Raw genomic sequence first — 14,709 nt, 5'->3', positions numbered from 1 at the left:
ACAGACCTACCGTATCTGATATTGATCAACTTCATTGTGTGATACAATCCCGTTATTGTCGCACCCATAAGCTCCAAAGGATCCATTCAACTCCCAACACCTTTCCAATATTTACGATGAGCTCCATGAACAACACAGCGCTGTATTGCGATGAAAACCTTTCCTTTGTCGTTCGTCAATTAAAGGAAAGCCATGTTCCCGGCGATGGAGAGGTCCTTATCGAGACAATCTACTCGGGAGTCAATCCAGCAGATGCGAAGCATGCTACGCTACTCGGAATCTATCCGGCTATTCTTGGTTATGATTTTTGTGGCAGAGTACTCAAAGCCCCGACAGGCTCCAAGTTCCAGCTCGGAGACCTTGTTGCAGGATACACGCCCACCGGTGTCGGCAGACCGGCAAAATATGGAACACATCAAAAAAGTTTGGTGTGTCCGGAGGACATGTTGTTTTCCGTGCCCTCGAATCTCCCACCACATCATGCGGCATGCTTAGGCGTTGTGACAATGACGGCTTGTGACGCACTCTACAATATCTTCAAGTTCCCCCTGCCAGCGAAGAATGCGGGAGCCAACAAAGTTAGCCCACTTGTTATCTGGGGTGCATCCAGCAGCGTCGGACTCTCGGCTGTTCAACTAGCCCGGGCTAGTGGGATATACCCCATCCTTGTGACTGCATCGCCGAAACATCATCCACTCTTGTTACGTCTGGGTGCCACACGTTGCTTTGATTACAGATGTCCCCACGTCGCCTCGAATATTCTATCAGCATTGGAGCAGGAGCGGTGGGGTCCGGTCTTGCAGGGATTTGATACAGTTGGAAGTGTCGAAACAGGCTCAGGCCCAGGCTCGGCGCAGTTAATGGCGGAATGTGTTTCCAAAGATGCGACACTTGTATCTGTGGTTGTGCAAAAGGATCCCCGGTACAAAATGCCATTCGCTACTCCCAACAGAGACGCGACGATTAAAGTGAAGGAGGTCCCTCATCCGATCACTATTCCTGCACGGAAAGCGGATTATGAGCGAGCATGGAAGGCACTCCAGTGGGCTGTCGCACAATATGGCTCACACTTCCAGCTCCCTTCCGTGGAGATATTCAATGGGAGTGCAGAAGAGGCTATGAACAAATTGCTAGAGCTAGCTAGTCATGGCCGTGGCTTGGGAAAGTTAGTGCTCGAGCATCCCCTGCAATAATTTGATGTGCGTGATATGAGGGAGGATACTAGTATAATTGGATACATGGTAGTATACTTACGTGTCATCATTCTAGCACTAAGCAACAAGTTTTTTTTGTCGAATGTCAGAGCCGCCTTTTACATTACAGTCTACTAAGAATATGACGCTAACCGATGCTTTAAAAAGTGTCCCCCCCAGGCTTCCAAAAGCTTCCAAGGCCCTAGAGTGACATATCGAAGCTATGAGCTCAAGTAATACCGCCGCTATTCTTTTGAAGAAGACCATAATCTGCGCGCCATGAAAGATTAGGCTTAAGATTAGATACAATTTGAAAGCTATATATCGAGGAGGCTCAACAGCGGCGCTGTGGAAGAGATGAAGGCATGAGCCTATGGCATAATCAAATCTTTTCAAGTACGGCAGAAGTGGAATCACAGCGTATAGAATAAACGGATACCCGAATCACATAAACACAGAGAGTTGAGATACTATTTGGGCTCCTCAGTCGCTCATTAGTATTGGATGTAGGGAAACTTGTCACAGTGCAGCCACCGCTCGGTAGTGGGGTCATGGTTGATACCGCCACCGGGTAGTCACTGCGGCCCCGTCGGGAACAGTGGGGTTGAAGGTAAAGAAAGTAATGATGTAATCGTCATCGTTAACTATTCTGTCTGGGGGGTTTCAAACAAATAATGGGCAATCTGACGGGATGTACTGTATCACAACCTTATCTATAAATTAAGCCCACAGTTCAAGCTTCGTCCGGAATGCAGACTGGCTGAATTCACGCAATACGAAGAATGACTCCCATAAAACAGCTAGTCGCTGTGCGGCGCAAGGCAGGGTTGACCAGGGAGGAATTTTTCGATTACCACTACCAGAAGCATGGCGCACTCAGCACTGGACCTGAGCCAGCAGATACACCTATGTGAGTACCTTCTCCGTCTTGATGTGTATAACCGGACTCACATCATGTAGGAAATATTTTCAGACGCACTTCATCGATGCAGCATACCATGCGGATACCTCCCAGGATGCGGCCAATGCTCATCCAGTATGGGCCTTCAGCGACGACATCACAGAGCTCTACTTTGACTCCCCGGAGCATCTAGAACGAGTTTTCAAATCCAGATGGGTTGCCGAAAAGGTTGGCCCCGATGGGGCTAATTTTTCAGACTTCAGCGCGGTTTCTCCAATGTTTGTCAAAGAGGAAGTGATTTCCTTGGTGAACAATAACGAGCCTCAGACCGAGAAGCCTGAAGAAAATGTCTTTGTGGCTATCTATTTTGTTGCCTTGCAAGATCAGACGGCTCATTTCGAGCCGCTGATCCCTGATTTCGTATCGAGCCTTCAGGAGCATGCTTCAAACGAAGTCAAGAGGCTGACTGTCAATACCCCCATCAAAGCTGGATTTGACCTCGGTGCATACTTCAGAGGGGAAAGTTCGCATCACTGCCAATCCGTGTTGACAATCACAATCAACGGAAGACAGTCAGTTCATGCTATCCGCGCAGCTCAAGAGGATTTTGAGGCGAAGCACACTTCCCTGTTAGCTCTACCAGCTACATGGATAGGATTTGGTGAGCGCGCTGTCGTGTTTGACCAAACGAATGATATTAAAGTAAGTGTCCCAAAGCACAAAATGAAGGGATAATAAATTTCTAACAATCAATTCTAAGTTTGACTCTAGTCGCCAGCCTTTCAAGGCTCGGTGACTTCTAAGAGACTCAATTATTTTATAAGACTGTTGTGGCTTCTCACTGCTGCTAAATCAAGGAACTATTTCCAGTCATTAAATAGTCTTCGCCTTCTCATCGAGATCACAATGGATTTGTGGTAAGGAGTCACTTGTAACGCGCTTCCTTCAGTCGTACCTTACAATCTATGGGGTAGAATAAATTCAATTTCTTTTCAAACCAGCTTTGATAAAAGAGCCTGTAGCTGAAATAGTAGAGGGTGGAACCCGCAAGGTCTTTTTGTGGAAAAATGGCAGATACCTAAAATACAGCGAGGTAAATATGTATGTACGTCAGCCGAAGGAAAAGCATTAGGATCTATGGTTGTTGGAATATTAATATGTAATTAATCGCTTTTACTATGTGTTTTGGGGCGGCCGGGCAGACCGGGAATTACGTTAGTTATGAATTGGATCCCCCAGCTTAGTTCATGCAGTTTGCACCGCCCGTGTCAATACCGTGTCGCAGTGTGAGTCAAAATCTACTCCCCACACAGCGGCTCCGTCGGCTCCATCGGCTCCATCGGCTCCATCGGCCCAGAGCGTTGTCTGTCAAAGACTTGCCACTTTCCGTTTGGTGTTTTACTAGCATGATCTACTAACTTGAAGCCAAGACTTCTTATGTAATGCTGTGAAATCAGGGCCCGTCCGCACATGTAGAACCTCCTTGGCGAAGTCTTCCAACCCTGATACTTAAATAGCGCAGAGGATCACTTTTCGACTGATATTTTCCTATTGATCTGAGCGACACAAGGAGCACAGAAATTATCCGAATCCAAGTTTACGCACGTCTTCTTTGTTCTCGTCATAATGATAACTCCGAACAATCGTCCTAAGTACCAGACTACTCAGTCTGATGTCGAAGGATATACGCGAATCAAGCATATTTATATTCCGATGCGGGATGGTATTGAGCTATGTGCTGATCTTTTTCTCCCCTTTTCGGCATCTAATGATGGAGGTGATGTTCCTGTGCTTTGCAGCATGGGCCCTTACGGCAAGGACATACATGCTTCCACTTTTGGACTTCCTAAGACGCCTATCTATGCTGAAATGTACAAGCATATCAAGCCACTGGGCCCCGATGCATGCTTTGAGCTATGCGAGCCAACCATTTGGGTATGTAAATTTGGAATAGAAAAAAGATGCCACTCCATTCCTCACATATGTTGGCTCACATCATGAACAGTGCAGAGATTACGGATATGCCCTTCTCCGCGTTGACGCCCGTGGAATTGGAGGTAGTCAAGGAAAGCTGGATCCCTTTGGCCTGGAAAGGTCTGTGGAGATTCAAACAGATGCTGAAGGACAAGGTAACTTTTGTTCCTCCCTGAGCTCAATACAAAGCGGCAATGAAACTAATTTCATATTTGTCAGACCTATACGACGTGGTTGAATGGGCTGCTACACAAGACTGGTCAACGGGCAAAGTTGCATTTTCTGGTATCAGCTACTTTGGAATGGTGGGGTACTGGGCCGCGATGCAGAAACCACCTCACCTGACCTGCGTCATGTCTTACGAGTCTGCTTGCAGCATGTATCAAGCAGCGAGAAGAGGAGGTATATACAGTAACAACTTTCAGTCCCATTGGTACCACAACATCGTTGTCCCCTACCAGGGCGGAAATGCAGATGATTCGCTTGGAGACAAAGCGCTAGTCGCCAACCGAGTGGACTATCCCAAGCTTTTGACGACAACCGAATATCCCACTGACGGCGCCTGGGCTGTCTTGGAAAAAGTCCGCAAATTGTCGGATATTGAGGTCCCAATCTATCTCGCAGGTAACTGGACGGATCCGGAGCTTCACTTGCCGGGAAATATCCGGGCCTTCAACGCTGTATCATCTGAGCATAAATGGTTAGAGATGCACACTGGTAATCATCTGGGGGCTTTCTACGACCCCGAGCATATTAAGCTCCAGAAAAAGTTCTTGGACTATTTCCTATTAGGCAAGACGGAGAACGGAATGCTCGACGTTCCCCAGATAAGATTACTGCAGCACCATGGCGTGGAGACTTTTTACCGCGAAAATGAGCTGTCTTTTCCTCCCCATGACGCGGAAGATGTCAGCTTCTACTTGACGCCCAACAAGGAGCTCTCGTTGAACAAGCCGGCTACCGCAAAAACCACCTTTACCTTTCAGGGACACCGAGAAAATCTCCACTTCTCACTTGACTCTCCTTTTTCTGAATCTTTCGAGCTTCTGGGATCTCCATACCTCGAGATTGAGGTCAGTACCAAGACCCAGGATCTTGATCTTTTCATCTATCTTCGGGCTATCGATACCAACGGCAGTAGCATCACGCTGCTTGGCAATCACGGTGAACCAATGGACAGTTTTGCAAGAGGCTACTTCCGTCTTTCACACCGTGATGAAGCTGCAAAGAATTTTAAAAAAGAAAAAGTGATCAGTCAGCCTGTTGTTCCCAAGTCGGAAGTCGTTCCAGGACAGCTTTATACCGTGCTTGTTCCTTTGTATCCGGCAGCCTACCTATTTGACAAAGGCCAGGCTTTCACGCTGGAGATAGGCTCGGTGAACACTGCAACCACCATCCCTCCTATGCGTCATGAGGGTGGAGACAGACTTGCTGCTAGATTTGAGGGCCAGAACATGATTGTTTCCCATGGAAGATTAGTCTTCCCTCGGGTGAGGCGTGGATTTATGCCAGCAAGTGGCCTGTAATTAGTCTACCGTGAATAACAGCATGAGTCTCTGATCATGCCACAAAATACTACGGTCCTTACCCACAAATATACTAGCGTTTGCATACATTTAGGGGAACCCCCGCTGTTATTCAAAACATGAGCGATCTCACCATGTTAGGTAATGCGTTTTGTTATGCCCTCAAATTGCGCATTCCGAGCACGTTAGCGACGCTCGAGGTCGTGATACTGGAGCATGTGATTGACCGGTTGACTCGGTATCTTGAGAGCGATCTAGGACTTATGGCAATTTGAGCCAATTTTTCAAGCTTAGCTACAATCAAGCCTTTAGATCAAACATACCTAGGTCGACCTTGTTTCCACTTATATCTCGTTCGTGATAATCGTGATTTGTTAGGCTAGTACAATGTTACGAACCCACTTTGCCTACACCTTGTAAAGAAAGATGAGGGCGAGCCGAATCCCAGCAAGGAGTAACAGGACAGGATCACGAGATCAGCCACCTATGCTCACTGAGCGGTGTTAGAGCGCTCAGACGGCAGAAAGTTTCAGAACGGCTCGTCAAAGGAATTACTGTACATTGGAAATATACCAACAAGGCTTTTGACTAGGGATTCACCCACCTACTCAAGTAGGCCTGTTCTTAGAGCCTAGGCCCTTCAGTTGCCTTCCCAAACTTTGCACGCCACGTGTGCACCTTCCAGCAATATAGTGCCATATTTCAAGAGTTCGAGTAAGCATTATTAATGCCAGCAAGTCCAAATACATGATATTAATAGCATTCAATCCGGATCCTTCTACATCGCAATTATGAAAAAAAGGCAATTAGCTATTCCTCTCCGTGCACGCCTGGTGTGGGATAGCTGGGTCCGTAGGCCATGTTCTCAAGCCGAATAGACTCAGTCGTATCCCGCCTTTGCCGCGCCAGTATATCATCAGTGCTGGATGATGGTCTCAGAGAAGGCTTCTTCGTGCTCTCAGGTGCCTCCAGCGCATTATGTGCTTTCACAGCCGCTTGACACCGACTATAAGTAGCGTAAACAGTGTTCAGAAGTGCAGCAATCCACCACGAAAAAAGAATTGGCAGCGCCCGGTACGACTGATCTTGGCATCCATCACTCCAGATCTGAACAAGCATTTGATAGGCCTCATGAGCTGGAAGTGCATAGCCCCAGCGGAAAAACCCAGGGTTCAACTCAAATGGACTGATAGTGCTGGCAACATTCAGAATGACCCAGGTGAGAATGCAGAAAGGCAAGAATTGCATTGGTATGAAAGCAGTGAGAGTGTCGACAATCAGGAAGTTGATGTGCATGTAAAGCCAGGTGACCATCCAGGTCAGAACAAACTGATTGCCGTTTACATCCCACGACTCCTTGTAAGCCCAAATATAGCCAGCCATACATAGGGATCCAATGAAGGTATAAATGATGGAAGTGACCATGCGAATGAGACCGTTGGTCAGAGTGCCCAACTTCGTGAACAGTTGGAATTGGGCAGAGATTCCATTTAGTGCCATCATGAAGAAGAATTGCTGGATTATCGGCATGACGAGGGACACGGTATTATAAAGAACTCTCGTGCCTTGAGTAGTTGCTTTGATGTTGATCCCTGTGGCTTGGATGGGATCGAGGAAGGTTTCAAGTGCGATAGAATTTGATAGATTGGTGGAAGCGACCACCTTTGAAGCGCTGCTAGCGTAGTAGGTTGAGCGGGCAGCCTCAATAATGACCAAGATGTTTGAATATATCTCACTTTGAGCAAAGGCCGGATAACGCGCACCATTCCAAATGTAGGTGATAGCAGAGGCATTGAATGCAGTGCCATTAGCGAGTGTAGCAGCAAGGTGGGTTGACGCGTCAGGAGCAGTATATATAGCGGCCCAGTAATCACCACTGCATACAGCACCCCGGACATCCTCGATTGTAGAATATTGGCTGATGGACTTGGTATATAAAGTTGGGAAGTTGTCGCCTTTCAATGATAGGTAAGCCTCCGTGACAGCTTGACCAACCACACCGCCATCATAGTCGACGTAAAGCATTTTCATGTTGTGAACCCTACTCGAATCGTGGAACTGGGTTGCGTACAAATAGCACATGTTTCCCAGGAAAAGAAGCTGTAGGAGGGCGAGACTCGTCCCAACAGCAGTGATGAAGCGCGTCTGCATCTCCTTCCATGCCCCTGTATGGGAAGACTTCGGTGCCGGTGACTTTTTTGGCATATTGTGTGCGCCAAATTGCTGTAAAACGCTGCGGACTCGGAATCAATGGGATTCAAATAGGCTGCTGTGATCTTTGTCCTAAATTCAGGAACACGCTGGGAGAAATTTTTCAAAGTGCTGAAATAAGAATTCTAATATTATAGTTTGATCGACACCCTGATGTATATAGCCGCTTACTCAGCGGGTCGATTCATCTTTGGAAATCACCGAGAGATCCCACGGCCGATGTGGTTCACTTTGAGGCCGGTGGAGCCGACGGGGCCGACGGGGCCGATCGCCATGCCATTTCTTGAAATTGCATAATGGTCTCTTCAGGTCAAAGCTGCCTATTGCTTGCTTCTGACTTGATCTAGGACGGGAAACAGGACTAATCTATTTTACATGTTGATATGAACCTTGTCGAGACGCAATGTACAAAAGCGGCAAAGTGTTAGGGCGGAAGCAACAGACCTAGTAAGATTTAGGCCAATGTGTACATTCTTTACTTTATATGAATTGTTGATTGTTGATCTTGAGAGGCTTGATCTGGAGTCTGAAAAGAACCACAACTACTTTGCTCGCCTCGAACTTTAGCCAGCAATTCATGATTATCGGCCATCGTTTGATTCCATTGGTCCTCTGAATCGAATAAGAGTCGTCTCGCCTCCAATTGAAACATCTCATCGGTAGGAATGATACCATTCCCCATCATTTGTTGCGCATAATGGCTCAAGTGTCGGGTTAGCACTTCGGTATAAGTCTCTAAAGGAGGCTCTGGGACTGATTGCAGCTCTGCCTCGGGAGGTTCAGGGAGCGCTTGAGATTCGCCTCGTGCCTCCAGGAAACTGGCTCGGGACAGCATCTGAGAAAGATGGTCATTAACAGCCCCGTCAGTGGCGGAGAAAGGTACAAATGTTCTCGATTCAAAGTCAAGTAGATATGGCGGGACACTGTATCTGACTTGCGCGGCGATTTCGGGCGGAAACTCATGGTCACCTTCCCACTGGGCCATGGTACAGCCTTTGCGGAAGTGAGCCGACAAATGATCGGCTCGTTTGGTCCACGTTTCCATCCGGTTGTCGCAGAATCCACATCGGGAAGGAAATTCCGTGACAGCAGTTTTCCAATTATCGATGAGTGGCATGGTATCAAGACGGTGAAAAAGGCGTAAGTGCTGAAGCAGATGATCCTTTCGCCGAAACGAGCGTATTTCCTGTTGACAGTTTCCATGATTGTGTTGCTCAAGGTGGTCGGGTGTTGGATCTAGTTGATTGCAATAGGCACAGTGGGTGCGACCAGTAGATGGTAAGATGACGGATCCTCCATATGGCGCGCAAGTCCAACTTTCCAGATTGAGATGAAGCGACTTCTCATGACGCGCCCAGTCATACTTGCTTTTGAATTTATCACAGCAAAAGGTGCAGCAAAACATGCGAGGTTTGCTGGCATAACTTCGCTTCTGTCTGGTTGTGCTGGGATGATTCTTTCGGACCCCTGCAGCTGTCTTGTCCAAAGGGGCCTGGCTACCATTAGACCACCCAGACAAACCAGATCGATTAGAACGCCGAGAAGACGCACTAGTACCGCTTTCTCCACTCGCAGTGGAAGCTGCTCGAGATAATGGACGACGATGTTTTTTGAACAAGTCATCTACGGAAATGTCGAGTGGGCTGTGCGTTTGATTTCTTCCAGAATATGTCGATGGATTGTGAAGCGCATTCTGGATGGCCGATAAACTGGCTGCCTCAGCTTGGGGGGAGATTCCTTCCAGCGCTCCAAAGGGTCTGCTGGACTGGAACCAGTGGTAGTTGGTATGAAGATAGCATTCGGTTGCTGGTCAGTATTTTGTATCATATACCTGCTTTTTCGCCGAGGGAGCCCCTTGTTAGCTTGTGCTGGAAGAACTGGTAACGCTGGCTTTGATATTGGTTTTCCATTACGCCGATCCTGATAGTTCAATGAGGCTACCGATGGCGCGTTACTTGGGTCAAGTTGATTGTATTGGCTTAGTTGCTCTGAAGGCAACGGCTGTAAGAAGTCGTGACCCGTCCAGACGGAGGAAATTTGCTCTTCAGCAAGAAAACCTTCAAACCCGTATTCTGTGAGGTAGTCGTGAGTCGTATCAATTGGAAAGTTGGCCGTATTAGAGATGGATCCATTAGCGGAATTATAATTCAGATCATTTCCGAATTGCAGCGGATTCAACGAGGATTGAAGCATTGGTGTATATGAGTCATGCACGTATTCAGGGTAGTTGAAAACCGCGTCATTTTGACTCAATTCATAATTGTCGGAAAGATCTAAACATGAATTAGCGCCTTGATCTTAGCAGTAGCAATTAGATACGACCTGCATACATTGCGAGTCTCGGCGCGGGTCCGCCATGTTCAACCCCTCTTGCTTTCATTTGTTTAGCGTATTTGCAGTCATAAGGAAGCAATCATTCAGTAAGCGAGAGCTCGAATGAATGGAATATGCTCCCAACTGAGAATACACGGGAAAAATTCCCCACGGACATTAGTGACAAAGATGACTTGGTATTGGCAAGAAAATTCGGGAGCGATGATTCATCGTGGGCGGTGTCTGGTGGGGACCGAAACCGCCACTGAAGTTTTTGGATACATTGATCTAAACAGAAGTATGAAATTCATAAAAACATGCGTAAACAAAAATACATAATGATTTATCTTCTTTCCGTTGATTTTATATAATTGTGAAAGAATTCTTATAATAAGTTAACTTTTTATTTACAAATAAAAAATTTAAATAATCTTATGATCAGGCAAAGTGAATTGAAAAATGAATATTTTAGCTCCTCGGGCACCTCCCTTGCTCTTTCATTCGTGCTCCACGCGCCCGGGTAATTTAAATGTATGTCCACAAATTAATTCCTAGAATTAAGGTCGAGAATACTCGGGAAAAATATGGATTTCAAATCAATCAACAACAGTAAACTCGAGAGCATTGGATGAGAGGATGATTATCTCTGGTCTCCCATCATTATCAGCAGGGTCAACGACATGCGCATACATCCAGCATGGTAATTTCACAACTGTGTTTGCATGTTCTTCGCGATCGCCCCAAGTCCACCAGTCAATGCAGCCACCCCAGTACTGCCATCGATATGTGTCACCGACCACCGTATCGGGGTGTAAATCCAGATAGTCAATAGAAAATTCGCTAGTAAAGGTTTCCCCTGGTTGGAGGCTGCGGAACCACTCAGAATCCGTGACGTTGACCTCAATGTCAGGTTCATCTACTATAATCCAACCCCTATTTGCATCTCTTTCTTCGTCAAAATAAGTCTTCCACTGTGGGGGACCTTCCTTTGAATTCCTCAACGGATCGTACTCGGGGCAGCGACGTTGTAGTCGAAAGTTGTCGTGACCAAAAGTGAGATCGTGTATGATGATCGGTGTTGCACCAGCAAGGACAGCCTCATAATCATCGTTTGTCAGACCATCATAGGTAATCTTTGCCGTGATACAAATCCCTTCTGCTTTGGAGATTGCCGATGGACCTTCCAGAAACACACTTATAAAAGGGGTTCCAGGGCTGTAAAGAGAGAACATCAGTCACGAAGAAGACGAAGTTCACTTTGAAGCTTCCTCACATTCGTCTAGACTTCTCCACACGAAAGTCTTCAGGCTCAGAGACCGGGATGTCTTCTTTTTCTACGCAGGTGAGGGAACAACAGGCTCCTCCAGGGATGATGACACGGGGTAGCCCCAGGTTAACCCCAATTTCTTGATCCCAGTGCTCACTCAAAGTGCCCCAAGCCCACAAGGCATATTCAGCCCCAGGCCAGAAAACTTCATATCTCTCACCAGCGACCAAATGGTCCTCGAATTTATTCGGGAAGCCAATATTTCTTTGGAGAGTTTGACCAGGAAGAAGCTGTTCGGTCTCGCCTCCATATCCTGTAAGCTTCAAGGTTTGGGGAGGTGTCGACTTGTTGTTTCCTTCAACTTCTTTTAGACCGTCTGGCGTGTGTTTAAAGAGCATAAAGCCAGAAGGAGTCCATCCATCAAGTTGACAGCTCCAGCGAAGGATACAAGGTGTGCTGCAGTCATCTTCTGCGCGACGGATAGTGATAACTATCCCCCCTATTGGATTTTCCACAGATATAGCTCTGCTGGGTCCTATCTCCATGGAGAGCCTAGGCGTATTTGGACTTTGGGATTTGTTAGTTATGAGCGACGTACAGGTAGGGAGGATCTTACGGTCTGTCATGCTCAAAAAATCTGATATTTGATGCAAGTTCAGGATCCATGGCGGATTTTCCCTCTTCCTTAAGAGATGGGGAAGTCAGAGAAAAGAGAAATATTGGGGGAAGAGAAAAAGTAATAGGTGGGGTGGACTACGGTAGAAAGCCTTCTTAGGCCCCTAATCTATCTACATGGTCTGTGGTTTTTCCTGGAAGCCTGGCTACTAATTGCTCTGAATTTCACTAGCGAATTTCTGGACCCACAGTCCCCCAAGATCGTGTTTATTCTACCTCGTAACATCTTTCTCTTCCACATACCAAGTGCACCGCGCGTGGCGCCTACTCTTGTAATCCCAGACTTGGCACGTGTAAAATAATGGTTTAAATGTACTAGGAAAAGAATAGTAAAAAGAAGCTGATGCCATTATGGTAAAATACATATCACTGAGATTGTTCATTTGCTTTGGTTCAAGGTAGTGAATATGGTGTATCACGCCAAAAGCGGCTGTCTTTCTCCCTCCTCGGCACGTCTGTTCTGTCGCAAAGTCAACCACAGCAATATCCCCTGCCCCAAAGCAAATACCGCATCATTGAAAGTCTCGAACCCCACCGTTCGGTACCATCCCAAAATAAAGATACCAATAGGGTGTCCCTCTTTCAGGTATTCCAGGATTAAATCCCATGGAGCAGAGAGTCTGGGGATCCAGAAGACTGCCGAGAGCATGAAGGCCGCTATTTGAAGCTTCAGCCCCATCAGACTTTGAGTTTGTAGGGGGCTGCGGACTTGTTTGTACATTCCTATGACCAGAGGTATAGTCGATAAGAATGGTAGGAGAATAAAGGAATGAAGGCCCTCAAAGAGAGCGATAGCGTCGCGCTCATGCCAAGGGCAGTTCGGATGGTCTAAAGGACAGAAGGTGTCTGATACTGCATCTGTTATCAGAGGCCCTAGGGTAAAAATGAGAAAGCCGATGTAAATGACCATTAGTAAGGTCTTGCGAAGGCGACTGGTCAGTCTGTGGTAGAGGTTCAGCCCCAGCCTATAAATGGTGGTAAGTCTCTGATTGCTTTTAATTGCCAGGAAGTGAAACTTTCTGAACTCACAGGATATTAAACAATGCCCATACACCCATCACTTGGGAGAAGTTAATCCAGTCAAGTGCATTGCGCGGAAAGTGAGTCCAGTAGGGCTCGATACGGATGTCGGGAGGGAGATCTTCCGGGAGTTCGTCGAGTCGAACGTTGATTGTGAAAAAGAAAGCGAAGAATAAATGCTCTGTAGAACAAATCACATTGAACAGTAGGTAAAGCAATGAGATGTCTCCAGCGCCCTTGCCTAGCCAAGCCTGACGTATATGAGGGACAAAGGAGGCGAAGACCACAACAAGGACAAGGCTACTCTTCTGTTAGTTTTTCTGGCAGTTTCGCTGTTCTGGATTCACAGTAAAATACGAACAAGCTGATAATATTCAACAGCATACTGTGCGATCACTGCTGGGACCGACAAGGATCAAGCATCAAAATACGAAAGAGGAAGAGAAAAGTACGTAGAGAATGCAGGGAGATGATTCAGAACGAGATGGGAAAAAGCACTAGATTAACAAGTCGCTCCGACAAAGATCCGACTAAAAATGGACCATCAGCTAGTGATGTCAGGAATCTCATAACTTCAGTGCTCCTACGCCAAAAGACAGCGTAAGATAGTGCAAGATTTTATGTGTCTGAGCTCACCCCCATGTTGCATTCGCCTTACTCGAATCGAGACAAAAGTCCGGAGATTCCACACGAGCTTGATGGTAGGGTTCCACTTCAATCAAATATACCCAGTCAGGAGCAATCCAAGGCAAAAACAACCCTCAGGTACGGCCGCAATTAATTGCCAAGATCTGCTAATTAACCAGGCGTTTTGTTGTTGCGTTATAACAGGCTAACTAAATTGAACTAAGAAAGCAGAAATTTTATCTGGCTTAATGAGGGTTAGGGGGGCCACCAGGGTCGCGCCGGCATGAACCGAGGTGGACCGCTAAACTATTCCTGGCTAGACCAACCCGGACACCATGGTCCCTGAATCTAGGGTCTATTAACTAGTGCTATTTAGTCTTAAGATGTCTCACAATGTCGCTTACACGTAGTTCACCTCTTTCATGTACAAATTTCTGTTGAGCTAAGACGCTTTTGCAAAAGCATTTGGGAAATGGGGAATCCAATTTTATATGAATTCACCTGTTGTCATGCGTTGGCAGAATAGAATGAAGCTAGATTCTTCTCTGTATTGGAACCGGCTTCAAGACCGAGATAATTGCACTCAGATTTATCGCATAACAATATAGAGATAGGGTCTTGCGTAGTTTCTCAATGCTAGACTGTAAATTGGCAACCCGGAAGCAATCGAGATATTTACACTGCTCAATGGAAACACCTGCAAGACCGGGCCTTGTCGAAATCTACTGCAGCCGCCTCATAGACAAGCCCATTCGACCTGAATTGTCATTTTAAGCAAGCAATACAGCTTTAGCCAACGGCGACTTTACTGCTCAAGACGTATCGTGGATTGGCCGCGTCGGTAAATCAAGACAATCCATACACGAAGTCCTGGCATGACTTTGTACCAAGATGCTATTTTCGCTCTCCAGGAGGTTCAAAACAGTTGTTGATATGCTATACTCTGTTTATTCCATGGGGCCTGATGGCCTGAACCAAGGTGGCTCATTTACGCTAAGTCAC

The 14,709-nt window shown here is 46.6% G+C and overlaps 7 protein-coding genes across 7 annotated transcripts; 3 read left to right on the top strand and 4 right to left on the bottom strand.

The window, feature by feature from the left end:
* Positions 1-116: 116 nt before the first annotated feature.
* N7503_011835 (zinc-binding alcohol dehydrogenase family protein) lies at positions 117-1,193 on the top strand (the record flags this gene model as incomplete). The annotated part of the gene is made up of 1 exon (XM_057071381.1): positions 117-1,193. One exon carries the CDS (start codon positions 117-119, stop codon positions 1,191-1,193), a length of 1,077 nt encoding a protein of 358 aa, XP_056917992.1.
* Positions 1,194-1,975: 782 nt separating this feature from the next.
* On the top strand, positions 1,976-2,890 carry N7503_011834 (EthD domain-containing protein; the record flags this gene model as incomplete). The annotated part of the gene is made up of 3 exons (XM_057071380.1): positions 1,976-2,103; positions 2,154-2,796; positions 2,855-2,890. 3 exons carry the CDS (start codon positions 1,976-1,978, stop codon positions 2,888-2,890), a joined length of 807 nt encoding a protein of 268 aa, XP_056917991.1.
* An 830-nt stretch (positions 2,891-3,720) lies between these two features.
* N7503_011833 (uncharacterized protein) lies at positions 3,721-5,594 on the top strand (the record flags this gene model as incomplete). Its single annotated transcript, XM_057071379.1, has 3 exons — positions 3,721-4,029; positions 4,100-4,223; positions 4,288-5,594. 3 exons carry the CDS (start codon positions 3,721-3,723, stop codon positions 5,592-5,594), a joined length of 1,740 nt encoding a protein of 579 aa, XP_056917990.1.
* An 810-nt stretch (positions 5,595-6,404) lies between these two features.
* Positions 6,405-7,799, bottom strand: N7503_011832 (SNG1 family protein; the record flags this gene model as incomplete). The annotated part of the gene is made up of 1 exon (XM_057071378.1): positions 6,405-7,799. One exon carries the CDS (start codon positions 7,797-7,799, stop codon positions 6,405-6,407), a length of 1,395 nt encoding a protein of 464 aa, XP_056917989.1.
* A 481-nt stretch (positions 7,800-8,280) lies between these two features.
* N7503_011831 (uncharacterized protein) lies at positions 8,281-10,163 on the bottom strand (the record flags this gene model as incomplete). The annotated part of the gene is made up of 3 exons (XM_057071377.1): positions 8,281-9,611; positions 9,719-10,078; positions 10,136-10,163. 3 exons carry the CDS (start codon positions 10,161-10,163, stop codon positions 8,281-8,283), a joined length of 1,719 nt encoding a protein of 572 aa, XP_056917988.1.
* A 551-nt stretch (positions 10,164-10,714) lies between these two features.
* Positions 10,715-12,011, bottom strand: N7503_011830 (uncharacterized protein; the record flags this gene model as incomplete). The annotated part of the gene is made up of 2 exons (XM_057071376.1): positions 10,715-11,333; positions 11,392-12,011. The coding sequence occupies 2 exons, from the start codon at positions 12,009-12,011 to the stop codon at positions 10,715-10,717; spliced, it is 1,239 nt and encodes a 412-aa protein (XP_056917987.1).
* Positions 12,012-12,475: 464 nt separating this feature from the next.
* N7503_011829 (uncharacterized protein) lies at positions 12,476-13,722 on the bottom strand (the record flags this gene model as incomplete). Its single annotated transcript, XM_057071375.1, has 3 exons — positions 12,476-13,025; positions 13,090-13,388; positions 13,717-13,722. 3 exons carry the CDS (start codon positions 13,720-13,722, stop codon positions 12,476-12,478), a joined length of 855 nt encoding a protein of 284 aa, XP_056917986.1.
* Between the last annotated feature and the right edge of the window lie 987 nt (positions 13,723-14,709).

The sequence above is a fragment of the Penicillium pulvis genome (assembly GCF_028828015.1).
Source record: "Penicillium pulvis strain IBT 33274 chromosome Unknown scaffold_8_segment0_segment0, whole genome shotgun sequence".
In the NCBI taxonomy this organism is placed as follows: Eukaryota; Fungi; Ascomycota; class Eurotiomycetes; order Eurotiales; family Aspergillaceae; genus Penicillium; species Penicillium pulvis.
The sequence above is the reverse complement of the archived record's forward strand: the minus strand, read 5'-3'. Positions and strand labels throughout refer to the sequence as shown.